At 44.5% G+C, this 25,205-nt stretch overlaps 1 protein-coding gene across 50 annotated transcripts in view; it reads left to right on the forward strand.

The window, feature by feature from the left end:
• The first annotated feature begins 1,594 nt into the window (after positions 1–1,594).
• The window catches only part of LOC103547521 (xanthine dehydrogenase/oxidase), a 73,089-nt gene continuing 49,478 nt past the window's right edge, over positions 1,595–25,205 (forward strand). For 15 of the 50 annotated variants that reach the window (XR_011526637.1, XR_011526619.1, XR_011526618.1 and 12 more), the window contains exons 1-7: positions 1,778–1,932; positions 7,785–7,842; positions 10,651–10,747; positions 11,989–12,097; positions 18,554–18,640; positions 22,671–22,797; positions 23,723–23,784. Coding sequence is in view for 17 of the 50 variants with exons in the window: in XM_070574218.1 (XP_070430319.1) it covers positions 1,891–1,932; positions 7,785–7,842; positions 10,651–10,747; positions 11,989–12,097; positions 18,554–18,640; positions 22,671–22,797; positions 23,723–23,784 (582 nt within the window). In the remaining 33 variants the exon portion in view is untranslated. Of the gene's footprint in view, positions 1,933–7,784; positions 7,843–9,442; positions 10,814–11,526; positions 12,098–18,553; positions 18,641–22,287; positions 22,382–22,670; positions 22,798–23,140; positions 23,268–23,722; positions 23,785–25,205 lie in introns of those variants that run through there. The other 35 variants (XR_543971.2, XR_011526647.1, XR_543981.2 and 32 more) reach the window with 23 other exon arrangements.

Genomic DNA, 25,205 nt, shown 5'->3' on the forward strand with positions numbered 1-25,205 from the left:
TCTGACTAAGTTGGTATAGTCACCCCAACATTGTAGACGAGGCTATTGAGGCCAAGAGAGTGATTTATGCCAAAGGTCACCCAGAAGTGGTGGAGCACACAATATTTAAGCCAGTCTACTTGACCCAAAACCTGAGCTCTTTCCTCCCCCTTTGCCTTGAGAGTTTCCTGGGACTTTGCCTAGAGACCAGCTAAGAGGAAGTGGAGGGCTTGCAAAGCTGGATGGGCCAAGGAATAGAGGAAAACAGAGGTGTGAGCAGAGTCAGGGAGAACCGACCCATCACAAAACACCCCCCAGGCTCTGCCCTTCTCCCTCTTCCCACATCATCCCTTCTTCTTGCTTTTCAGACAGGGTTTCTCAATCTTGGCTCTACTAAGATATTAGACCAGATAATTCTTTGTTGGGGGTAGGGGGCTGTCCTGTGTATTGTAGGGTATTTACTAGCCTCCCTGGCCTCTATCAACTAGAGTCAGTAGCAACCTCCTCAGTCATGACAATAAAACATATCCCGGGACATTGCCAAGGCATGCCTGCAGTGGAGAATCCCCACCCACTCCAAGTTAATAACCATTGTTTTGTGGTAGCCAGCCATGCCAGTTTGCCTTGGAGTGAAGGATTTGCCAGAGATTCAGTGCTAAAATCAGGATAATCAGGGCCAAACTGGGGCGATTGGTCACCCTGCAAGTGAGAATTTATTACTTGCTTAAATAAAGGCTGCGGTGGGAGAGGGGCCTTGTGTTGACAACATGGCTCTCCTGGCAATCTTCAGTTTCACTAAGCTGTTGCTGTACCAAGCACAGCTGCCTAACACTTCTTTCTTCCCCTGACTTAGCCTGCCAGGCGGGTAGGGGAAGTGGCCTGTGTGTGTGGGGGCTGGGAGGGGCAGCTGCATGCTGTACTATAGAGAGCCCATGGGTGCTGCCCGGGAGGGCAATATGCATGTGTGTAGACACCAGGAGTTAGTGGATACTGGATGGGGGAAGGTTTTCAGCTCTGTGTTAACTTGGCCTATGCCTACGTGGTATGTGCATTTTAATTTATTTGGGATTTTAAAATATCTGTATGAGTTGCTCTGAGAACTTATCAAGGACATTTTCCTGAGAGAAACCAATGAAAGAAAAACCTCAAAAATGGTTTGTTATCATAATTATTTTTGTTGTGTTCTTGAGAATACATTTACAATAGTAATAACTATTTTGTTTTTTTGCAAAATTACAAAGCTCTTCCAAAATATATCATTTGTCCCTCAGCTGTCTGCTCTTGCTGTCATTTGTATGCCCATCTACAGGATGAAAACAATTGAGTTTGAAGGTGATAAGTGACATGCTGAGGTCAAATGCCAGGTTTTGCATGTGGATCACTGGGGTCTGCATCTTGTGACCCCCATATTCCTCCAGGCTGCGGGAGAGTGAGTCCTGCATGTAAGTGTTCAGTCTGGGCTGCTGTAAACCTGGATGGTAAAATGACCAGTATAGACACAGAGAGTGCAAATCAGCCCTATTGCCGTGACTGTGACAACAGCCCTTCCCCCTTCTCTGTCTTCAGCAAATGGGAGGATGAAGCAGGTTCCACGAGGGCAGGACCTAAGACCCACAGTCACCTGGCACCACATCACCCCTGCTTGCTGATATCTGTGTGAGCCTCCCTCTGTGCTCTTTGAGACAAGTGATGTGGATGTGATTCGTTGTGTAGGATTGTTTGCCTTTTCCTTGATTATGTAAACCAGGGACTTTTGCCAGGAACATTCCGTTCCCTGAAAAAATAAGCTACTTCCCCCTATCGACTGACTTAGTTTCATTTTGCTTGAGCTTTTCAAGCGGCAGAGCAGTAGTAACTGCCTGTGCCTCTTGGCAGTGAGGCACCTAGAGTTCAGGACCCCAAACGGTGACAATGACAGCAGACGAGTTGGTTTTCTTTGTCAATGGCAAAAAGGTAAGCAGGAGCTGGCCTTTGGCCTGGATTCCCTGCTCCCTGGGAAAGGATATGTGTCCTCTGGAAGAGTCCTGTTCTCAGTCTCTCTCTTTCACGTTCTTGTTTTCCTTCTCTGTTTCTCTCTCACAAAAGATGTTGCTGAATTTGGGGTAACATTGGGGAAAGAGCGCTTTCTCAGGGCTGGAACACAGTCAAGATACTGAAGGGGCAAAGGAGTGAGAGGGAGGGAAGCCAGAAGCAAGGTGTCTGTGAGCTCCCCCAACCCTGCCAACTCTCTGCAGTAGCAGAGACGCTGGCACAAAGCTGAGAAAGGGGGACAGGGTTCCAGGTGAGACTGGAGGTCACTCACCATGCTTCTATTTCTGTGTTTAATCATATGTGTCCTAGGGCTTTTGTTGGTCTCTTTACTGAGAGAAGGAACAGGAATGTGTTTTCTTGCTCATATCAGGATAGAAGATGTACACAGCCTTTGATTCTGATATTTCATGTATGTAAATATAATAGCTAACTTGTGTGAGAACATATACTGACATCTTGTGGCAAGCCAGGATTTTTTTTGTGCGTCTGTGAAAAGCATGCTTCTCCACACCCTCTCACTTAGTTCTACATATAAATATTGCAAATCTCTTACTTCAATAAAAATTGCCCGCTTGGATGAACTTCATTGGTGCACAGGGAGCTAGGGAAGGTGGGGGTGGAATGGGGGAGGGGGGACTTATGACATGGGTACCAGTCCTTGCAGCACTGCAAGGGTGACAGTCTTTGCAAATTTTAATGCAGGTGCCAGAAGAGAGGCTGCAATCCTGGTATGTTGTCTCCATGCTCCTCTTGCTCTCTCTGCACCATGTAGAGGTGTTGGAGGTGTCCTACCTCCTTCAGCTCCTCAGTTGAAAATGAAAGGGAGAGTAAAAAAGTAGCCATAGTTGCAGCTGGGAAATGGCCATGTGGGCAGGATGACTGATGAATGTGCCCAATGTGCACCTCAAGAAGGTCAATTTTATTTGTTTTACTCTATTGGCACTTTTGAGTTGAGAAAATGGGCGACTTTTCAGGCAATTTTCAAGAACTGAAATGTGCTTCATAGGATCTAGTGCTGAAATTGTCAGGTATGCGTTTGGGTGACTAGCAAGAAAATGCCACGAGCCATTGCAGCATCAGTGCTCCCAAGACTGTTAGATCAGTTTGAGTGGCGCCACCTAGAGGCACCTGGGGATGGGGTCAGCCATGCTCTTTTGGGTTCAGAGTTGTCTCTGCTGATTTCTTTTCAGGATTGACATCTGGTGGCAAACCAAGAGGTGGGGCATTGCTTCCACATTGGTGGTTGTAAAACTTTTGCATCCAACTTTCCCAACAATTTTGCTGCATTCAACAATTATATTGTAGAGATTTATGAAATAGTTGTTGAATTGGCTTTCTAGAGGTATTCCTTACACAAAGGCATCCTCTGTGGATTTTTCAAAGTAAGTTTTACATCAGGTGAGCAGCTGGATTCAATGACTTCCAAGGCCACATCTCACTCTAAGGCTTCATTATTTATTAAGCCATCAATTCATGTGCGACAGGAAAAGTTTCTGACCTTCTTTAGGGATGGTGTGCTCTGATGCACTGGATCTGGAAAGGAGCATTTCCAGGTAAATCTAGCTTGGTGACAATTTCTTTTCCATGTATTTTATTTTCACTTTAAGGAAGCAATTTAAAATTTTGATGTTATCATCACATCAAACCCTACTATCTCTGGAGGCTTCCACTACTGCCAGTTTCTGTGATGAATGTCCATGTTTGTAATTTATAAACATATGGCTTCTTGAGAAACTGCTGGAAAAGTGGAGAGGCAATGCAAGGAGTGAGGACATAAAGCAGTGCTATGAAAATAAGACAAAGTAAAGGAATGCTCAAGTCAAAGAAGGGCAGCTGTGTTTGTTCCCCTTTCTATTCTCAAGATATTCTAGATCTTTTGTTACCGGATATTGTGCAAAGAAGTTACTAAGGAAGCTGTTGGACCTTGGTGGCTCACTCTTAAATGTCAGCCTTCCCCTCTTCCTGTTTCAAACCACCGTCCAGGACTCTATCTTCACCAGCTGGGGTCGTGGAGAGGGTGTAAGATGACAACAATTGAATACCTTGCGGGCCTTCTGTGGTGGTGACGGCCTTTGGTCAATACCATTTCCACATCTTCTGATCTAGAGTCAGAATCGAAGGGAAAGAGCTGCCCAGCATTTTGGCATTTTGTAACAACAGCCCTTTTGAAGGGCAGGTGCTTGCTTTTCTGAGCAGTCCCTCCTGGTTAGTGGAGACTGTGGCGCCTGGAGGAGTCTGGAAGATGCTGCAGGTAGAGTGCAGCTGAAGGTGCTCAGGAGTGACCCCACCACAAGCAGGTGTCAGCTACAGAGAGGCTCAGAGTGGCTTTCCCTCCCTCCTGCTCTCACATTTACCAGCTCTTCCTAGGCCTAAGCCTATGGGGTATGTGTGCACTGGAGGAATATGATCTCTAGGACCAGGCATCTGCCATTAGGGAACCCATGAACTAATTGGAGAGGTGGATTATGATGGGGCAAAGTAATATGTCACAAAATGTATTTCATAGAAAACTATGCCCATGAGATATTCTTCTTAGATATTCTTAAACCATTCAGTGCAGCCCTGGCACGTGGAGGATGCCCAGTTAATATGGACAGAAGGAGTACATGAATCTAAAAAGCCCTGAGATTCCTCTGCTAGAGAAATTTCTTTGTAAATTTAAACTACTAACTTTAAAAACCTGAGAAATAAATATATAAAGTATAAAATCTTTTTTCTGAACTATTTGAGGGTAAATTTCAGACATTCTGCTTCAGCCCTTAAACTAGGAATAAGGATGTTCTTACAGAACCACCATCTATTTATAAAAATCAGGAAGTTCAGGATTGATATAATACTATTACTTGATCTATAGACCTTATGCAACATCATTCCAAGTTTTCCAGTAATGTCTTGTATCGCTCTTCCCCCGAGCCCAGGATCGTGCCTTGCAGTTAGTTGGCATGTCTCTTTAGTCTCCTTAATTTGGAACAGTTCCTTAGCTTTCCTTGTCTTTTGCGTCATTGATGTTCATGAAGAGAACAGGCCAGTTATTTTTCAGAATGCCCCTCATTTTGAGTTTGTGCCATGCCTTCTTAAAATTAGATCCAGGGTCTGAATTTTGGGCAGGAATACCAGAGAAGTGATACGTCTTTCTTGCTGTATTTCAGCAGGAGGCACGTGATGGCAGTTTTCCCCATATTTGTGATGTGAACTTTGATCACTTGGTTAAGATGGTGTCCAGCAGGTTTCTCCACTCTAAGATTACTCTTTTTCTCTTTATAATTAATATATAATCTGTGAGAAGATACTTTGAGACTATGTAGGTATCATGATTATCAAACTTTCACCCACTAGTGATCCGTTGATGAATCTTGACTGGATCAATTATTGTGCTGATTACAAGATGTCCAACCATATTTAGCAGTTGGCATTCTTCAGTCAGAAAGGAATTTTCCTTCTCCCCCATTTGTTTATTTATTAATTATCAATTTGGACTTGTGAGTTTTAAGTTTTTTTGCTGCATAAGATTCACCCTGAGCTAACATCTGTTGCCAAGTTTCCTCTATGTTACATTTGATTCACCACCACAGCATGGCCACCGAGTGGTATAGGTCTGTGCCCAGGGAACAGACACTGGGCCACCAGAGCAGAGCATGGTAAACTTAACCACTAGGCCACGGGGCCAGCCCCCTCATGAATTTTAATTTTATTTAATAGATTATAACCCATTTTGGCCATTATTTGTTTGTAGGCTCAAGTTTTACCAGCACAATCTGCTTAACTCAGCATTTCCTAAACTCACTTCCCCATAAAGTGTTTTTCCTTTGGAATACCCATTGACATCTTGTTGAGAGAAGCTTCTGTTGAGTTTGCTGGGGCAAACCCTGCAGCCATGCCATGAGTATGGAACAGCAATTCTCTGCAGGAATTCAAGGAAGGGTGGACCACTCATGGCTGGGGTGATATGGAAAGTCTTAAGTAGGGAAGTGTTTGGGGTCTTCTGATAAGTCAAGATGCAGGTAGAAGGGGGATGGAATGCTCAGAGGCATAAGAGTCAGAAGGTACAAATTATATTTTCACTGGCGCAAGAAGACGAGGTTAGCAGGGAAGTAGGAGGGGGAAAGTCTGAATATAAAGGCTTGGGACATATTGAAAAGGGGCTTGAAAGATGCCTGAGGAGCTTGGATGATACCTTGAATTTGTGGGAGGTCACCGGGTGCTGAGGAGAGAACCAACGTGATGAAGCAGAGGTATAGAACACGAGGAAGGGATAACTTGCAGAGAGGTGGTGAGCTAAGAGCTCTAGCTGCCTCTATGACAAAGGTGATAAGGATCTTCATTTTGTGCATTTGTGATTTCTTCTCCAAGAGAAAAGAATCGGCTCCCTGTGTGAATTTTATAACCAGGACTTTGAACAAGCTGGACTTGTGGGATGTAATCATAAAAGCCAATTCATTTTATCTTCCCCTTTCCTTTAAAGTTTATTCAAGGGGGAAATTCTGGCAGTTTCATGAACCTGTATTACCGTTAGTCAATAAAAATCCTATGGTCATTTCTAAGCTGCCAAACACAGTCGCAATTCAGGAGAGAGAGGTGAGGGTGCCAAGAAAGGTCTCATTTAATTGGTGCTGTTGTAAGTTGGCTTCCCACCACTGGGAACGTCCAATTACACATCTCACGACTTGGTGATGCACTTTTCTCAGGCTGGCTGCTCTCCCTCAGCCTCCAGCTTTGGGACAGCCACTCCACACAGGCTCTGTGGGAGGTCCCAGTACCTCCTGTAGTCAGCCTTTTTGAGAATGATTTAAACCCCTCCAAGCCAGCTCTCTCTGTCATGCATGGCCTTATGGTGTCCACGGCCAACACTTCACATCTTTTGCTCTCCCAAACTCGGAGCTCACCCCATCTTCCGCTTGTCTGGTAAGAATCTCTCCAGCTGCTTAGATATGCCAGAACACCACATCCCTGTACCACAAAGGCCGCATGTTAGCTTCACATGTAGCATTATGGAAGCCCCCCAACAAAGTCTGAGGTGTGAGGCAGATTCCTCCTCCTCCTGACCTTAGGAAGACGTGAGACTCATAGTACAGTTCTCTCTGAAGAAACTCTTATCACACATTCTCTCCCCTTAATCATCCCAATCACCTATGCCCTTTCACCCTTGATAATGCATAAGGAGTAGTGAAACAGGTTTTCATAGATTTCCTTTGGTGAGTTGCATCAGGAACTCACACTTCCCTTTGTAGACAACCTTCTGCTCCATCTGATTGACCATTCCATTTGCGGACCCTTGGTTTGAGATTTCTCCTCCATTTCTGACTTGTTAATGTTGATGGCTGTGATAGCCCAGTGCAGACAGTCCTCTGCTCTGAGCTCCTGCAGACTGGCTCTCTTCTGTCTGAGAGTATACGCTCCAAGAGACAAAGCCAGAGGTCTGTGTGCTGTTGCTCTCAGCTGCCCCTGGCATTCACAGGTGTGATCCAACAGCTGGAAATGAGAGGACACATTTGATTGGAAGTGGGCTTTGCCTTGGTCAGCTCAGCATGGTGGGTGCAACACCTAAGTGCTCTGTGGTGGGTCCTGAGCTGAGCACTAACGTTAGAATTTTAGACAGAAGGATGACAGCATGTACATAGTTTGGCTTGCAGTTAAAATGTTCATTCTTATGGAATTATCAAGAAAAACAGCTTAATTTTCATGATATATTTAGCACATCCTCATTAGCTCTACACGTTCTTGAGTAAAGCAATGGCTAAGTAGATCCATTATATATTTCTCTTTTGTTTTTGTAGGTGGTGGAGAAAAATGCAGATCCAGAAACAACCCTTTTGGCCTACCTGAGAAGAAAGTGTATCCGGACTTGGAGTGGGGATGAGGGAGAGGGAGGCAGTGGGACTCACTCTCTGGGCCTTCCCTCATTTTCTAGTGACTGGTGGGGAGGCCGTGGAGGGTGGAGGAAGAGCACTGGATTAGGGCTCTGGACTCCTGTGTTCGAGTTGTAGCTCTGTCACTTAGCAGCTGTGTGACCCTGGGAAGTCATTTGAGCTCTCTGAGTCTAAATTCTCAGCCATTGAATGAGAGGATTGTTCTTGATGTCCTTTAAGATCTCTTCCAGCTAAGACTCTACTAATGCCGAGGTTTGGTCCTGGGCCTTAAAATGAGCAGCTCGGAAAGGCCCTCAGTAGCCCTGGTGAAATTCATAGTTGGTCCCTCTCAGGAGGGGCGGCAACTTCCTTAGCAGATCTTTGGTAATATCTTTGCTAATACAGAAATGGGCTTCCTGGGGAATGTTTCTAGCTCTTCCAAGGAGGAGGGAAACTGAGGGGAAGGGGTGTGTGATAGGAAGGGGATGCCTGAGGTGGGGAACTGTGGAGAGGTGCCATCCATTGTGGAAATAGTGGCACCAGGAGGCCTGGGGCAAGGACTTCCTGAGGGCGACCTGGGATGCTGCTCTTCTCTCAGGGTGGGGAGAGCTTCTATAAGATCCCTATACCTTTTGTTCTTTCAGTGATCCCAGAACAAAACAACAGGGAAAATATAATAGGAGCGAACATTTAATGAGCATTTACTATACACAGGCTGAATTCAAGGTGATTGTATAGGTTATTTCACTGCTTCCCTTAGCAAGACCTTTTGACAGAAAGAAGAGGAATTGAGGCCTGCATGGGTTAAAGGACCTGCCTCTCCATCGTGTCTTCTGGGAAAATGCTGGCGGAGCCTGGACTAAAGCCTAGAGCCACAATCTTAACCCCCCACACATACTGGAAACTCTCCAGTGGTCTGTTGTCAGGCGATGCTCATCCTGACCTCTGTCAACAAACCACTTATGCTCCTAGAGGCAGGGATGTCTGGTAGCTTATTCCAAGCACATATCTTAGGACAACAAAGGAAGCGAGCCAGAAATCATGGCCTTACCTCCTAGTCACTCACCTCTTATCAGATGGTGGCTGGCACTGCTGTACTAAGTCCTGGAGTTTCGACCTGGAGGGAGCAGGTCTGGAGGAATCTGGTGGCTTTTTCTAGAGGTGAAATCACTCTGTAGGATCAGGGGACAGCATTGGAACTGCATTTCCAGCCCATCTACTTGAGAAGTCTGGGGAAAAAAAGGCTCATTCTCAGAGATTGCTGACATCAATTTTAGTTTTCCAACATGTTTTGAAGGCCCCAAAGCCTCAGATGTCCCTTATCAGAGCAATTGGCTGGCTTAAAGGTCACCTCTCAAATGAAATCTCAAACTGAAAATCGGCCCATAAATGTGAGTCCTTGTGGCTTGTTGCTGCCTGTGCTGAGAGTCACTCCTGGGAGTTCCGGGCAAGAGAGGAGAGTGCAGCCCTGACTTCTGCCTTGGCTTCCAGGAAGATCCTCAGGCTAGAAGAAGACTTTGCTAGACTTTGGGCTGCAGTCATTGGTCTTCACGTGCCCCTAGACTTGTCTGACTGCTGATAAGTGCATATAGCCTGACTGGTGACGAGAATAACTGAAGACACAGCAAGCCCGCCCCAGATGTGTTCTGAAAGAGGCAGCAGCACGGTGAAGGAGGAGCCCCCACTCTGGAGTCAGATGACTGTGTGTGGGTCCTAACACCTGAGGTAACACGAGTGACTGTGTTACTTTGCAGGACTCATGTTACCTCTTGAGTTTCAGTTTCTTGTTTATTTTTTTCAATCTGTAAGGAAATAGTAGTCCCTGCCCCACCTGCTAACTAAATTAGTGTGAAGGTCAAATGGGTCCACAATTATAAGTGGTTTTCAAGTATAAAATGCAATATCATTGTTAGCTAATTTTATTTTGAAAATGATGGAAGTGGTCAGATGATAATGATCTCAGCTCCCTTGTCCTCGGTAGGTAACTGGATGGCTTGGAGACCTGCGGGTCTGAGGGAAAAGAAGCAACAGAGTCCGCACGTCTCAGGGAAAGTGGTTGCCATAGCCTCTAGAATAGCTTACTACTTAGGCACTTTTACAAACACAAAGTATCAGATGATTTCCTCAAGTATATAGAAGAGATGGCTTGGGTTTTGTCCCTGATACCAAAACTATGTTCATTTTAATTTCCATTCACAAGTCTTATGGACTACATTTTCAAAAGCTCCTGGTCCACCCATAATTTTGGGTCCTGTCAGCCCGAAAGGTGTAGGGTGAAAATGCAGGACCCAGCAAGTCCCTGAACAGATCACTGTCTCAGTGTGGCCCAAGTGGCTTCATTGCATAACCAGCTCAGGTGACGTGAGGGCTGCCCCGCATGCTCAGTGTTTGAGGTGCCTCATTTACCAGTTTGGTGCGACCACAGTGTTGGCGGCCTAGAAGACCACAGAGGGAAGATCCTGACACCAAGAAAAGTCTTCAGGTCTCAAGTCCCAGTCAAGTTCAAGTCCTAGAACTGAATTCCCAGGGGAGGATACTTGGGTGCTGTCTGATAGGACCCTGATGACTTTCCCCTTCTGAACAGTGGAGATGGCCCATTCCCTGCCTTCCTGTGTAAGTTCAGGCTCTCCGAATGGGGAGGCCCTGTGCGTGTGCTGCCTCCCTGGGGTGAGGGCCCTGAGGTTGTGTGTGGCAGTGGACGGCTCTACATTGGCAGCTCTGCCCAGGCACTTCCCAGCAGCCCAGCTAAGACTCTCTTCTCTGAGCTCATGTTCCTTAACCCATGAACACCCAGTGGGGCTGAGCGGGACCAAGCTTGGCTGTGGCGAAGGGGGCTGCGGGGCTTGCACTGTGATGTTTTCCAAGTATGATCGTCTCCAGAACAAGATCGTGTATCCTTTGCCTGCTGGCTGGTTGCCCGTGTGAGGACTGTGATGCAGGGCTCAGCTTGTGAGTGAGTGAGTACATGTGTGTGTGTGTGCACATGTGACCTTTCTAAACTCCAGACTCGTTTCACATTCCATGAACTCCTTCAATAGGGGTTCATTGCCCCCAGAATAAACTCCAATCTCTTTGCTTAGCACGGGAAGGCCTTCCCAACATGCCCCACCTTTCCTCTCCAGTTTGCTTTCTCGTCATGAGCTCAGCACTCCAGTCACACAGAGACAATTTTGAACTACTAATGCTCCATGCTCACTCATTTCTTGGTCTTGGTATAAGCTGTTTCCCAAGTCTTGAATGTCCTTTCTTCCAGGACTTGTCTATGTGGTTAACTCTTACTAGCTCTTTAGGACTGGGCGAAATATCACCTCCTCCAGGAAGTCTTCCTTGATCTCCCAAGATGGGTTAGGTGCCCTTTGTCTGTGCTAGTCCCATAGAGTGCCCTGTGCACAGCCCTCTTGATGTGCTTTCCACAAGATATTTAAATTGCATCTTCACTCTGGCTTCTATTTTCCTGGGTTGATTGCAAGCTATTAAAGAACAAAGATTTCATCTTTTTCACCTTTATTTCTCAGCCCTCAGCAGGGTACCTGGCACATGGTTGGCACCCAAGACCTCATATTGATTGTATAAGTGAATGAGTGATGGATAAAGGAAGGGAGGCAAGCTAACTCTCTCTAAGCAGTTTGTGTCTCATGCTCCCTGGGGATTTTCCCTCCCTTCTTCCCAGGGAGGAACTGGAGAAATAGAGGTGGGTGAAAGCAGAGAAGCAAAAGTGACCAGAAGTTCTGAAATTGAAGAGGCTAAGGAAGGGCCCTGCAGAGAGCAGAGCATGTATTGCACATGGAACCTGCCAGAAACTTCCTCTTGACACAGCCTCCAGTGTCAGGATGAGTAAGAGGCGGCTGAAAGTGACCCTAGCTCCCTTGCTCCAGTTTGGAGGCCTAGGGTGCACGGATGCCTGATGCCACAGGACTCTGGGGGGGCTCTGGCCTCACCTGAGGGAGAGCTTCCTTTGTCCCTAGCCCAGAGTCTTGGGTGGAGAGGTGAGGACACCTTATAGAAGATACAAGAACAAAATGTCGAGTGAAGAGAAATGACACAAAGCGTCACCAAGTCTCCCGGGCCCTGTCCTCAGATTCAGTCTTGTGACCTGAGTGGACAATGGAATGACCTTAATCTGGGGTTCCAGCCACTTTCCTGCCAATGCCTGCCTGGCCCCCATCTGTTCCTTGCACCACGTTGCCGTGACGACTGTGGAAGGAATAGGAAGCACCAGGACAAGGTTGCATCCTGTGCAGGTAACCAGCGGAGAGGAGGCTCATGCCAAGGCTGCAGACTTGCTTTGTGTTGCTGGGTTGAGCGTCACTGCCTGGGCAGAGGAGGCATTGTGGCTGGGCCCTTCTCCATCTCCCCAGTTGGCTGTGAGGTAGAAAGGGGAGATGCCCAGTGGTGAAGCTCCCTCCTGTGGTGGGGGTGGATGTAACATCGCATAGCCCTGAAAGAACCAAGAGGTCAGCTGGATTTGGTGGCCAGGGCAGTCCAGCTGTGCCAGAACTGGAGGGAGAAGAGGCAGGGGAACTTCCTCACCTTGACCCTAGTGTGTTTAGGAACCCCTCAGCCTTTCTAGATTCAAGATTCCAGATCCTCTGTGCCCCTTGACAAAAAGCACACCCACTCCCTGCTCCCTCACATGGTAATTCCATTGCACATTTTTCCTCCCACCCATAGATAATACAAATGTGGACATCTAGGTCTCCACAATCACTATAGAGGAGGCCAACCAGGCCTGAAGAAGAGAACTGAGACATATGAATGTCTGACCAAGGCGTTCTCCCAGGCCACCTGGGAATGGAGTGAAATTAGAGATGCTTCTGGGAAGAGGGGGGCAGTAATCTGGGAGATCTTGTGCAAAGAATCAGGATGCTCTTAGGCAAAGTGGAATAGAGCACAGTGGGAACAGAGAACTATGGGAAGGAAAGGCCATTGTTCCCAGTGCTGGGGAAACTGAGGCAGGGGGTCTTTGGGAGATTACAGTCACAGAAGGTGCCAAGGCTAGCCCAAGTCTTAATCCTCCCCAGACCATTTGAGGAGACGTGATGTTCAGATCACACCTTCCTTGGGCACCTTATGTGAATCTATAAATGAGGGCCCCTCACTGAACAAGGTGATTGTTTTCCTCGGGAGGAGCATCTTAGACCAGTCGTGGGAGGTCAGAGCAGGGTGAGGGTGGTATTACTTCACCTCTACAGCTTCGTTTCTTAGCCAGGAAAAGGGGAAATTACCAAACTTGCCCAACCTCAGGAGATATGAGAAGGTGAATTAGGCCTTGTAATTTTCCTTTTTAAAAATTTTTTTATTATGGTAACATTGGTTTATAACATTTTATAAATTTTAGGTGTACATCGTTATATTTTGATTTCTGTTTAGATTATATCATGTTCACCACCCAAAGACTAATTATAATCCATCATCACACACATGTGCCTAATTACCCCTTTGACCCTCCTCCGTCCCCCTGTTCTCCTCTTGTAACCACCTATCCAATCTCATTCTGTCTGTGTTTGTTTGTTACTGTTTTTATCTCCTATTTATGAGTGAGGTAATATGCTATTTGACTTTCTACCTCTGACTTATTTCGGTTAGCATAATACCCTCAAGGTCCATCCATGTTGTCACAGTTGGCCAGATTTCATCCTTTTTTATGGCCGAGTAGTATTCCATTGTGTACATATACCACATCTTTATCCTTTCATCCCTTGAAGGGCACCTAGGTTGCATCCAACTCTTGGCTATTGTGAATAACGCTGCAATGAACATAGGGGGGCATATATCATTACTCATTTGTGTTTTCATGTTCTTTGCATAAATACCCAGAGGTGGAATAGCTAGATCATATGGTAGTTCTATTCTTAATTTTTTGAGGACTCTCCATACTCTTTTCCATAGTGGCTGCACCAGTTGGCACTTCCACCAACAGTGTATGAGAATTCTCTTTTCTCCACATCCTCTCCAAAATTGCTCACTTCCTGTCTTGTTAATAATTCTGACAGGCCTGAGGTGATATCTTATTGTAGTCTTGATTTGAATTTCCTTGACGATTAGTGATGTTGAACCTCTTTTCATGTGCGTGTTGGCAATCTATATATCCCTTTGAAGAAATATCTGTTCAGATCTTTTGCCCATTTTTTAAGTGGGTTGTTACTTATCTTTTGTTGAGTTGTATGAGTTCTTTATATATTTTGGATATTAACCCCTTATCAAATATATGGTTTGCAAATATCTTCTCCCAATTGTTAGGTTGTCTTTTCATTTTGCTGATGGTTTCCTTTGCTGTGCAGAAGCTTTTTAGTTTGAGGTAGTCCCATTTCTTTATTTTTTCTGTTGGTTCTTTTTTCTAGAAGTTTCATGGTTTCAGTTCTTACTTTCAATTCTTTAACCCATTTTTGAGTTAATTTTTGTGCATGGTGTAAGATAATGGTCTACTTTCATTCTTTTGCATGTGGCTGTTAGTTTCCCAACATCATTTATTGAAGAGACTGTCCTTTCTCTCTAGTATATTCTTTGCTGCTTTGTCAAAAATTAGCTGTCCATGAATGTGTGGGTTTATTTCTGGGCTCTCTATTCTGTTACATTGATCTGTATGTCACTTTTTGTGCCAGTACCGTGCTATTTTGGTTACTATAGCTTTGTAGTATATTTTGAGGCAAAGATTGTGATACCTCCAGCTTTGTTCTTTTTTCTCAGGACTGCTTTGGCTATTCAGGGTCTTTTGTTGTTCCAAATAAATTTTAGTATTCTTCTATTTCTGTGAAAAATGTCATTGGAACTTTGATAGAGATTGCACTGAATCTGTAGATTGCTTTAGGAAATATGTATATTTTAACTAAGTTAATTCTTCCAATCCAAGTGCACGGAATATTTTTTCATTTCTTTGTGTCTTCTTCTATTTCTTTCAACAATGTTTTATAGTTTTCAGTGTACAGGTCTTTCACCTCTTTGGTTAAATTGTTTCCTAAGTATTTTATTCTTTTTATTGAAATTGTAAATGAGGTTGTATTCTTTGTGTGTGTGTGGGGAGATTGTTCCAGTTATAACATCTTCTCCAATCTTCCTCTTTTTGTTTGACAAAAATTGTCCCTGAGAAACGCCTGTGCTAATCTTCCTCTACTTTGTATAGGGGATGCCTCCACAGCATGGCTTGATAAGCAGTGCGTAGGTCCACGCCCAGGATCTGAACCCACAAACTGTGGGCAACCAAAGTGCAATGCACAAACTTCACCACCATGTCACCGAGCCAGCTCCTGGGGTTGTATTCTTAACTTATCTTTCTGCTACTTTGTTGTTAGTGCATAGAAATCCAACTGATTTTTATATGTTGGCTTTGTATCCTGCAACTTTACCATATTCATTATTTCTAAAAGAGTTTTGGTGGATTCTTTAGGGTTTTCTATATATAAAATCCTTTCATCTGCAAACAGTGATAGTTTCACAACTTACTTTACAATTTGGATCCATTTTATTTCTTTTTCTTGCCTGATTGCTCTGGCTAAGACTTCTATACTATGTTAAATAAGAGTGGTGAAAGTTGGCCTCCTTGTCTGGTTTCTGTTCTTAGAAGGATAGCTTTAAGTTTTTCTCTGTTGATAATGACATTAGCTGTGAATTTGTCATATATGACCCTTATTATGTTGAGATAATTTCCTTCTATACTCATTTTATTCAGAGTTTTTATCATGAATGGATGCCATACCTTGTCAAATGCTTTCTCTGCATCTACAGAGATGATCATGTGATTTTTATTCTTCATTTTGCTAATGTAGTGTTATCACATTGATTGATTTGCAGTTGTTGAAGCATCCTGCATCCCTGGAATAAATCACACTTGATCATGGTGTATGATCTTTTTAATGTATCATTGTATTCTATTTGCAAGTATTTTGTTGAGCATTTTTGCAGTGATGTTCATTAGTGATTGGTGCTCTAATTTTCTCTTTTTGTGTTGTCCTTGTCTGATCTTAAAATCAGGGTACTTTTGTCTTCATAGAATGAGTTAGGAAGCGTCCCCTCCTCTTCAATTTGTTGGATGAGTTTTGGAAGGATAGGTATTAAGTCTTCTTTGAATGTTTGGTACAATTCGCCAAGGAAGCTGTCTGGTCCTGGACTTTTATTTATTGGGAGGTTTTTGATTACTGTTTCAACCTCCTAACTGGTGATTGGCCTATTCAAATTCTCTATTTCCTTTTGATTCAGTTTTGTAAGGTTGTATAAATCTAAGAATTTATTGATTTCTTCTAGATTATCCCATTTTTGGTGTATAGCTTTTCATAGTATTCTCCTATAATCTTTTGTATATCTGAGGTGTCCATTGTAATCTCTACTCTTTCATTTCTCATTTTATTTATTTGAGGCTTCTCTCTTTTTTTGTTGGTTGGTCTAGTTAAAGTCTTGTCAATTTTGTTTATCTTTTCAAAGAAAAATCTCGTTTCATTGATTTTTTTCTATTGCTTTTTTAGTGTCTATTTCATTTGTTTCTGCTCTGATTTTTATTATTTCCTCTCTTCTGCTGATTTGGGGCTTTTTTTGTTCTTATTTTTCCAGTTCCTTTAGGTGAATTGTTAGATTGTTTATTTGAGATTTTTCTTGTTCATCAAGGTGTGTTTGTATTGCTATAAACTTCCCTCTTAGAATCATATTTGCTGTATTCCATAAATTTTGGCATGTCATATTTTCATTTTCATTTGTCTCCAGGTATTTTTTGATTTCTCCTTTGATTTCTTCATTGACCTAATTGTTCTTCAGCAGCATTTTGTTTAATCTCAACATATTTGTGGGTTTTCTGATTTTCTTCCTGTAGTTGATTTCTAGTTTCATACTGTTGTTGTCAGAAAAGATGCTTGGTATTATTTCAATTTTCCTAGATTTTTGGTACTTATTTTGTGGCTTAATATGTGATCTATCCTGGAGAATATTCCATGCACATTTGAAAAGAATGTGCTTTTTGGATGGAATGTTCTGTATTTATCTATTAAGTCCATATGGTCTAATGTGTCATTTAAGGCCAATGTTTCCTTATTTATCTTCTGTTTGGATGATCTATCCATTGGTGTAAGTGGAGTGTTAAAGTCCCCTAATATCATTGTGTTGCTGTCTTTTTCTCCATTTATGTCTGTTAATAATTACTTTATATATTTAGGTGCTCCTATGTTGGCTGCATACATACTTACAAGTGTTACATGCTCTTGTTGGATTGTTCCCTTTATCATTATGTAGTGTCCTTCTTTGTCTCTTGTTAACAGTTTTTGTTTTAAAGTCTATTTTGTCTGAGATAAGTATTGCTACCCCAGCTTCTTTTCATTGACATTTCCACAGAGTATCTTTCTCCATCCCTTCACTTTCAGTTTGTGAGTGTCTTTAGGTCTGAAGTGTTTCTCTTGTATGCAGCAAATATATGGGTCTTGTTTTTTTATCCAATCAGCCACACTATGCCTTTTGATTGGTGCCTTTAGTCTGTTGAAGTTGAACGTAGCTTTTGTAAAATGTACTTATTCCCATTTTTTTCCTTTTTTTGGTGTTTTAATAGTTCTTCTCTGTTCCTTTCTTCTTCCCTTGTGCTCTTCCCTTGTGGTTTGATGGTTTTCTTTAGTATTATGTTTGGGTTCCTTTCTCAATTTTTTGTGTATTTATTGTAGGTTTCTGGTTTGTAATTACCATGAGGTTCATATATAATAACCTATGTATATAGCAATCTATTTTAAGTTGATGCTCTCTTTAGTTTGACGTCTTGATAAAAGCTTTCCTCTTTTACTCCCCTCCTCGCACAATTTATGTTTTATATCATTTAACCTTTTTTCTGTACATGTGAATCTGTTACCCTCCTATCATTGAAATAGATAATTTTTGTACTTTTGTTCTTTCACCTCCATATTAGCTTCATAGAGTGATTGACCTGATACCTTTATTGTATATTTGCCTTGATGAGGGGTCTTATTGCCTTTTTAAAAAATAATTTTCTTATTCCATTTTGTGGTCTCTTTCCCACTTGAGTAAGTCCCTTTAGCGTTTCTTTTAAAACTGGTATCTTGGCGATAAACTCCTTTAATTTTTCTTGCCCAGGAAACTTTTTATCTCTCCTTCCTTTCTGAATGATAATCTTGCCAGGTAGAATATTCTTGGTTGTAGGTATTTTCCTTTCAGCACTTCAAATATATCGTGCCACTCCCTTTTAGACTGTAAGGTTTCTGCTGAGAACTCAGCTGATAGCCTTTTGGGGTGTTCTTTTTGTGTAACTTGTTGCCTTTCTCTTGGAGCTTTTCAGATTCTCTCTTTATCTTTAATTCTTGACATTTTAATTATAATGTGTCTTGGTATGGGCCTCTTTGGGTTTATGCTGTTTGGTGCTTTCTGTGCTTCCTATACCTGGATGTCTGTTTCCTTCTTTAAGGTAGGAAAATTTTCCACTATTATTTCTTCAAATAGATTCTCTGCCCCTTTGTCTCTCTCTTCTCCTTCTGGGACACCTATAACACGGATGTTAGCACACTTGATGTTGTTCTAGAGGTCCTTAGACCGTCCACATTATTTTTAATTCCTTTTTCTTCTATCTGTTCAGCTTGGGTGATTCCCTTCAGTATCTCTTCCAGCTCGCTGATCCATTCTTCTGTATCATGTACTAGAATATTGAGTCCATTTAGTGAAGTTTTCACTTCCAGTGTTGTATTCTTCATTTCTGATTGGTTCTTTTTTGTATTTTCCAGGTTTTTGTTGAAGTTCTCACTGCGTTCATTCATTCTTCTCCTAAGATCAGTGAGCATCCTTATGACTCTTTGTTTGAACTCTGTCAGGTAGATTGTTTATTTCTGTTTTGTTTAGTTCTTTTTCTGGGGTTTGGTACTGTTCCCTTACTTGGAATATATTCCTTTGCCTCCTCATTTTGCCTCTTTCTCTGTGCTTATATCTATGTATTAGGAGGGTCAGCTATGTCCCCCAATCTTGGAAAGGTGGCCTTATGAAAGAGATGCCTTATGAAGTCCAGCAGTGTGCTTCCCTCTTGTCACCAGTTCCAAATGTTCTAGGAGAGTCCCCTGTGTGGGCTACATGTGTCCTCCTGTTATGGCAGTGTTGCTCTTGCTGCAGGTTCCTGGGGAGGCTGGCCTGTCCCCCTGGCTGGCTGGTTATAATGCTCAGCTGCATGCGGCTGCTATGGTCCTTTCAGTCAGTGTATCAGGTGTGGCGAGCCCCAGCACAGGTGGATAAAGGTCTAATAGCACATTCCTGTTGCAGTTTCTTTGTTAAGTGAGTAGGCCCCCAGGATGGCTGGTGCTAGGCTCAGGGGCTTACAATTGCTGTAGGCCTCCGGCCTGCAAAGCTGTTGTCAGCTCTCTCAGAGTTTCAGCAAAGTGGAGCTGCCTCTAGGCATGGGAGCATCCAAGTTTTTCAGGCTTTGGAAGGTGGGGCTGATCCCCTATGTGGCTGTTGGAGAAACACTTGTCTGCTGCAGCTTATATGCCCCACCACCTTCATGGTCACATAGCCCATCAACCCAGTCCTGTCCCATGCATTTACCATGACCTCCTAAAGTAGACTCAAGCTGCAGGGGTCTCATATACTGCATCAATGAAGGCCCATCCCTCACACATGCCCTACCCTGCAGAAGCAGACCCACGCCCAGGTTGCAGAGGCTCAAGGCACCCTGCTTATGGGGGCCCACAAGCTGCCCAAGGGCTTCCTTTTGGCTGGGGTCAGCCTCTAGGGTGGGCAGCCTGCCCTGGCTGAGCTAGATTAAATAGGTGCTCTATTTCTTCCATTGTGTCTTTCATCCCTAATATTTCTGATTGATTCTTTATACTTTCAATCTCTTTTGTGAAGTAGCTCCCAAACTCATTGAATTGCTTCTCTACATTCTATTTTAACTAGTTGAGTTTTTTGATGATAGCTATTTTGAATTCTTTGTCATTTAGATTACATATTTCTGTGTCCTCTGGAATGATTTCTGGGTACTTGTCATTTTCTCTGTGGTTTGGAGATCTAATATAATGTTTGATATTGTTCGAGGGAGTGGCTCTGTTTTTTTGCATCCTGGTATTTGGTCACAGTTACTGCCTATTGCCACTGGCTGGGGGTCAAGGGCAACATATTCTAAGCCCTCTGCCTTCCACGAGATCCCAGGCAGTGGAGCTGGGCTGGGTGCATGGGGCAAAGGGTACTTTCTTCTGCATGCTCTCAGGGCTTTCTCACTCTGCTTTTGTTATCTGCTTTCCTGGGGAGTTGGCTTGATAAGGTCACTCCCCCCTCACCCCTGGCAAAAGCTTTCGCCCTGGTAGAGGGCTTCCCTATAGGCTGCAAGGGCCCTCAGGGATCCTGGATGTTCCCACAAATGATGTCCCCTCCTCCATTCCTTCCTTCTCAGTGGCCTCCCATTGTCCCAGGTCACAGTCTTTAGGGGAGGGAGTGAAGCTTTCTCTTAACCCATTCCACCTCCTCCATGGCTGCTCCAGCCTCTCTGCTCTCCATCATATGGCTGTGTGGGTCTCTCCAACGTCTTTTGTGTTGTGTTTGGGTGTCCTCTGTTGGAGTATGAATGTCCTTTTCATTGTATGTTGGAGGTGAGAGATTGCTGGGGAAACTCACTCTGCCAGGATGCTGATTTCACTCTCAAAAATAGGTGATCTAGTGGGTGGGGCAGATCCCTGAGCTAACAGGCCAGGGGAAGACCACAAATGGTGTCTGCCAGCATCTGTGTCAGTATGCTCGTGCTGGGTCACAATAATGGCTGTAGCCAATGTCTCAGTCCCTGGAGAGGTCTCACCCCTCACTGAGAGGCCTCTGGAGCCTATCAGGTGAGTCTCTTTTCACCAAAGGACAGTGCACCTTTCTGGTGATTTTAGTTAGCTTTCTGAAATGGGCAAATGTGTGCATGGGCCCTTGAAGAGAAGGATTTTTTTTCCTCTTATGTCTGATAGCTTTTCTAGGGGTATTCCCCATTGCTGTTAATAGGCAGCAATGCCATATATTATGACACTCATCTTGTGCTGAGTTTAAAAGCTGCTTGTTGTAGTAATGCTCCCCTGTTCAGATCCCCCACTCCTCCAGGGAAGGCTTTGTACCTTAAGGTTGCTCCTGGCCAGCCATGAAGCTTTGCAGCCATAAGGTGGCTGTTTTCTCCCCAGAAAGGATTTTCTGACTTTTCCACCTCAGTCAGCACTGCCCCTTTTCATGGGAATTCTTTTTATCCAGTTTCTAGTTCTCTCTTAGGGGTAATCGTTCCTCTATCTGAGCCAATGGCAAAAGCATCCAACCAATTGCTTATGACATGAATCTAGGAGCCACTTATGATTCTTTCCTTCATACACCACACCCAACCCATCCAGTACTGTCTTCTGTACCTCCACAGCCTGAAATTAAACCTTCCTTTTCTCTCCATTTCTCCTATTGCTGCTTGGTCAGGGCCACCACTCCTCCTGCCTGGACCACTATAATGTCCTGGTCTCCTGTTTCTGCCCTTGCCCCCTACAACCCTTGTCCCACACAACAGCTAGAGCAATTCTTTAAAATCATAAATTAGATAATATCACATCCTGCTGAAACTCCCCTAATGGCTTCCCATCACACTCAGAATAAAATTCTGGATCCTTCCCCTGGCTTATGAAGAGTTGCATGATCTGGCTGCTGCCTATTCCCCCAGCCAACTTCTCTTGTTCCAGCGGGTTCCACCCACACTGGCCTTTCAGCAACTCCAGCACCAGGCTTGTGTATTTGCTGTACTCAGGGCCTTTGCCCTTGCTGTACCTTCTACATGGAATACACTTTTCCCTGATCCTAATCAAGTTATTAAATTTAACGTAAAGGTCACCTTTCCAGAGCACACATTTTTGGCCACTCCGAGTAACCACTCGTCACTCCAGCTCATGTCATCCAGTACTAATGCTCTACATAGCACTGACCTCCACCTGGTGTTTTCTTGTTTGTTTTTGTCAGTATCTCCCCTACTAGGACATGAGCTTCATGACACCAGTGACCTCATCTCTCTTCAGTGTTCTGTGCCCACAGTCTTTGCCATGCCTGGCAAATAACAGGTTCTCAGTAAATATTTATAAAATGACTGACTACATGCTAGGCACTGGGGATACAATAGTCTAGCAATTTTACTTATCATAAGTACCAAGAGAGACTCCCAAGAGAGAGAAAAAATATGAATGTGAGGAATATCCTTGTAATGAAAGTCTTGCATATTTCAATGAAAATTCTGTGACAGTCAACACATATAGCAAATTCTGTATGACATGTTTCCCAACTCTTATATCCCCAGTGGACATCATGGGCTTTCTTCACTTAAGAATAAATGGTATTCTTTTTGGAACAAAATGTATTCAGTTTGTTGTTAATAAATACTTGTTGGGTTGGATTGTGGGATAGTGTAGTTATGAGAACAGGACATAGGTCTTTCACTTGGACAAATCTCTCGGCTTTCTTCCTCCTCAACTCAACGCAGGCTGAGAAGCTCCTTCTGGTTCTCATGACTCCTATTCTTTGAAGGGGCTTTCCTACTAATAACTGACAGTGATTGACAACCTACTGTATGCCAGGTAAAAAATGTTAGGAGTTTCATGTGAATTATCTCATTGAATCCTCACCACAGCTCTAGAGGTAAATAGTAGGACATTCCTCATCATAGAGACGAGGAACATACGGCTCAGAGAGGCTTGGTAATCTGGCCAAGGTCACAGTTGGTGAGGGATGTCACCAGGATTTGACTTTGTGGAGTGACTGCTACTCCACACTATCTGTCAACATGGGCTGACTTCAGTTCAGTTGTGTAGGGATCCTGGGAGGGGTTTTGCCAATGCAAGTGTCTACATCTTCTTCCCCTTTTAGGAGAGAATTGCCAAAAGCCATGGGTCCCAGTGTGGGTTCTGCACCCCTGGCATCGTCATGAGCATGTACACACTGCTCCGGAACCAGCCCGAGCCCACCATGGAGGAGATCGAGGATGCCTTGCAAGGTACGGGCCTTGAAGCACAGCCAGGGAGGTGGGATGGCAAAGGGGGCTCTGCAGAGGTTGGGCCGGGCCAGAGTGGAAGCCAGGAGTGGGCTAGGAGTTCAGGGCACTGACCTTTGCAAGAAAGGCTCAGGCCACCCCGACGTGGCGGCTAAGATCTACTGGAAGGTTGACCCTCTCTTAGAACACTGTGTGGTTCGGTGACCTCCTGGGGTCTTCTGCTTTAGTGTTTGTCTTCCTGCCCTCCCCCCTGCACTGGGACCAGGTGGCATTGGGTGGCTGGCACAGGAGAAGATCGTTTGGAAAACTCTACAGAAGCTAGTGACATGGCTTCCTTCCCTCTCAGCTTTCACCACAACAGGACTCTGCAGGGCAAAGGCCACCTATGAGGAAGGTGACCATGATTCTGAGCCTTGGGCAGAGACTGGCTTCCCAGTTTTCCTTCTGTGAATGGGCCCAGGAGTCTGGACCAGGTATCTGTTCCTCGGAATTGAGTAGAGAAGAATGCTCCTCCATTCATCATTCAATCCATCACTTATTCAATCCATTATTTTGAGTCATATCATATGTCAGGCACCATACAGGGTACAAGGGACACAGGGATGAAAGGCACAGTCCCAACTCGCAAGAAGTTCATATGTTGAAGAGGAAGATGATGTAGTTTGATAGGCTCACTGATAAAGCCATGAGTGGTCACCAGGGGAGCACGTAGGAGGGGCACCTAATTCAGTCTGGGCATTCTAAGAAGGCTTCCTGGAAGACATGTTAGATGCTTTGAAGTCAGGAAGACAGGGAGGAAGAAGAGGGTTACAGGTAGAGGAAACAGAATGTGCAAAGAGAGCATCTAACTGAGCCGGGAGCAAAGCCACAAACCCCTCACCTGTCCTGGAGTCTCTGCTGACACTGCAGCTCTTTCTTTGTACCACAGGGAACCTGTGCCGCTGCACAGGCTACAGACCCATCCTCCAGGGCTTCCGGACCTTCGCCAGGGTAAGTGGGGGCCCCAGGACAGTGTGGCCCTGCTCCCAAAGAAGAGACTCTCAGGGATCACAGTTGGGAGGGATGGCAAGGGCCTCTGGATTACAGCGAAGAAAGCTAAGATGGCCAGTGGCTGGCCCTCCAGCTGGGGACCTGACAGGGACAGTGGATCCTGCTATTCTTATTCAGGGAGGGGTTGTCGTCAATAGAATGGGGACTTCTCTTCTCTACAAGGCCTGGAGAGCTGGTTCCTGGAAGAGGCATGCTAACCAAGAGCTGACTTCCTCCGGTGCATTTGGTCTCAGCAGCTTCCCTTGGAGACTGGCACGCTCAGCCCATGGCAGAGGTGCTGAATGTGGCATTTAATAACAACCCAGCCTGAGTCAGCACTGCGCCCCTCCTCCTTTCCTTCCCCAGATGCTTTCTGCAGTTGGCAGTCTGCCAAAGCTTATGCTGCTAATGAGGTCTCCAGACAGTTCGTGAACTCTTGCATTGTTCATGTAACTCTGAGTGAGAAACCACAGCCGGGATGGGTGAACATGAGATTATAGACACAGACACACACCTGCCTTCTGGCAACAGGGACAGAGGGCTGGTCTCTCCTTTCTTGGCTTAATTTCCCCAGATTTCACCTGATTCCCCAACTAGGCCAAATTGATCCTCACTCCTATCAAACTGTCCCCTCTCAATTTGATTCAGGGTTGAGGAGAGAGTCCCAGCCTCTCATGATCTTCACTGACCTCTAGTGTTGGCACATTACAAAAAGGAGGGTTTCATCCAAATAAATCGAAAGGGATAGAGATGGAGACAGGCCTGTGAGGATGGAAAACACCATACCCTGTGGAGTGCTGTTGATGATGAGGAACCAGGAGATGTGAATTTAAATGAAAAGAAAAGCTCCGATTCGGACTCCGCAGTTGTGGGTTCAAATCCCATTCCAACATTTATTTTTCTGCTTTTATCTCCCCAAACCCCCCACTGTACACAGTTGTATATCTTAGTTGCACGTCCTTCTAGTTGTGGGATGTGGGACGATGCCTCAATGTGGCCTGACGAGCAGTGCCATGTCCGTGCCCAGGATCTGAACCCTGGGCCACTGCAGCGGAACGCGCAAACTTAACCATTCGGCCACGGAGCCGGACCTCCATTCCATCATTTAATTGATGCTTAACTTTGGGCAAATTTCCATGTTTCTAAAATGGGGATTATAATAATACCTCCTTATAGTGTCTGTGGAATGTACTTCTTGTAAAGCTCTTAGAACAATGCCTGGCACATCTTAAGTGTTCAGTAAATGGCAACTATAAATTAGGATGAGGATGCATTTCCTTCATTACTCAATGTTGGATCTTCATAAATTGCTCAGGCTTTCCTGAGAACCAGGGATTGTTCATCTTGCCCATGTGTTTATTTCCTAGGAGGCTTCTCAAAGA

The sequence above is a fragment of the Equus przewalskii genome, chromosome 14 (assembly GCF_037783145.1).
Source record: "Equus przewalskii isolate Varuska chromosome 14, EquPr2, whole genome shotgun sequence".
NCBI lineage: Eukaryota > Metazoa > Chordata > Mammalia > Perissodactyla > Equidae > Equus > Equus przewalskii.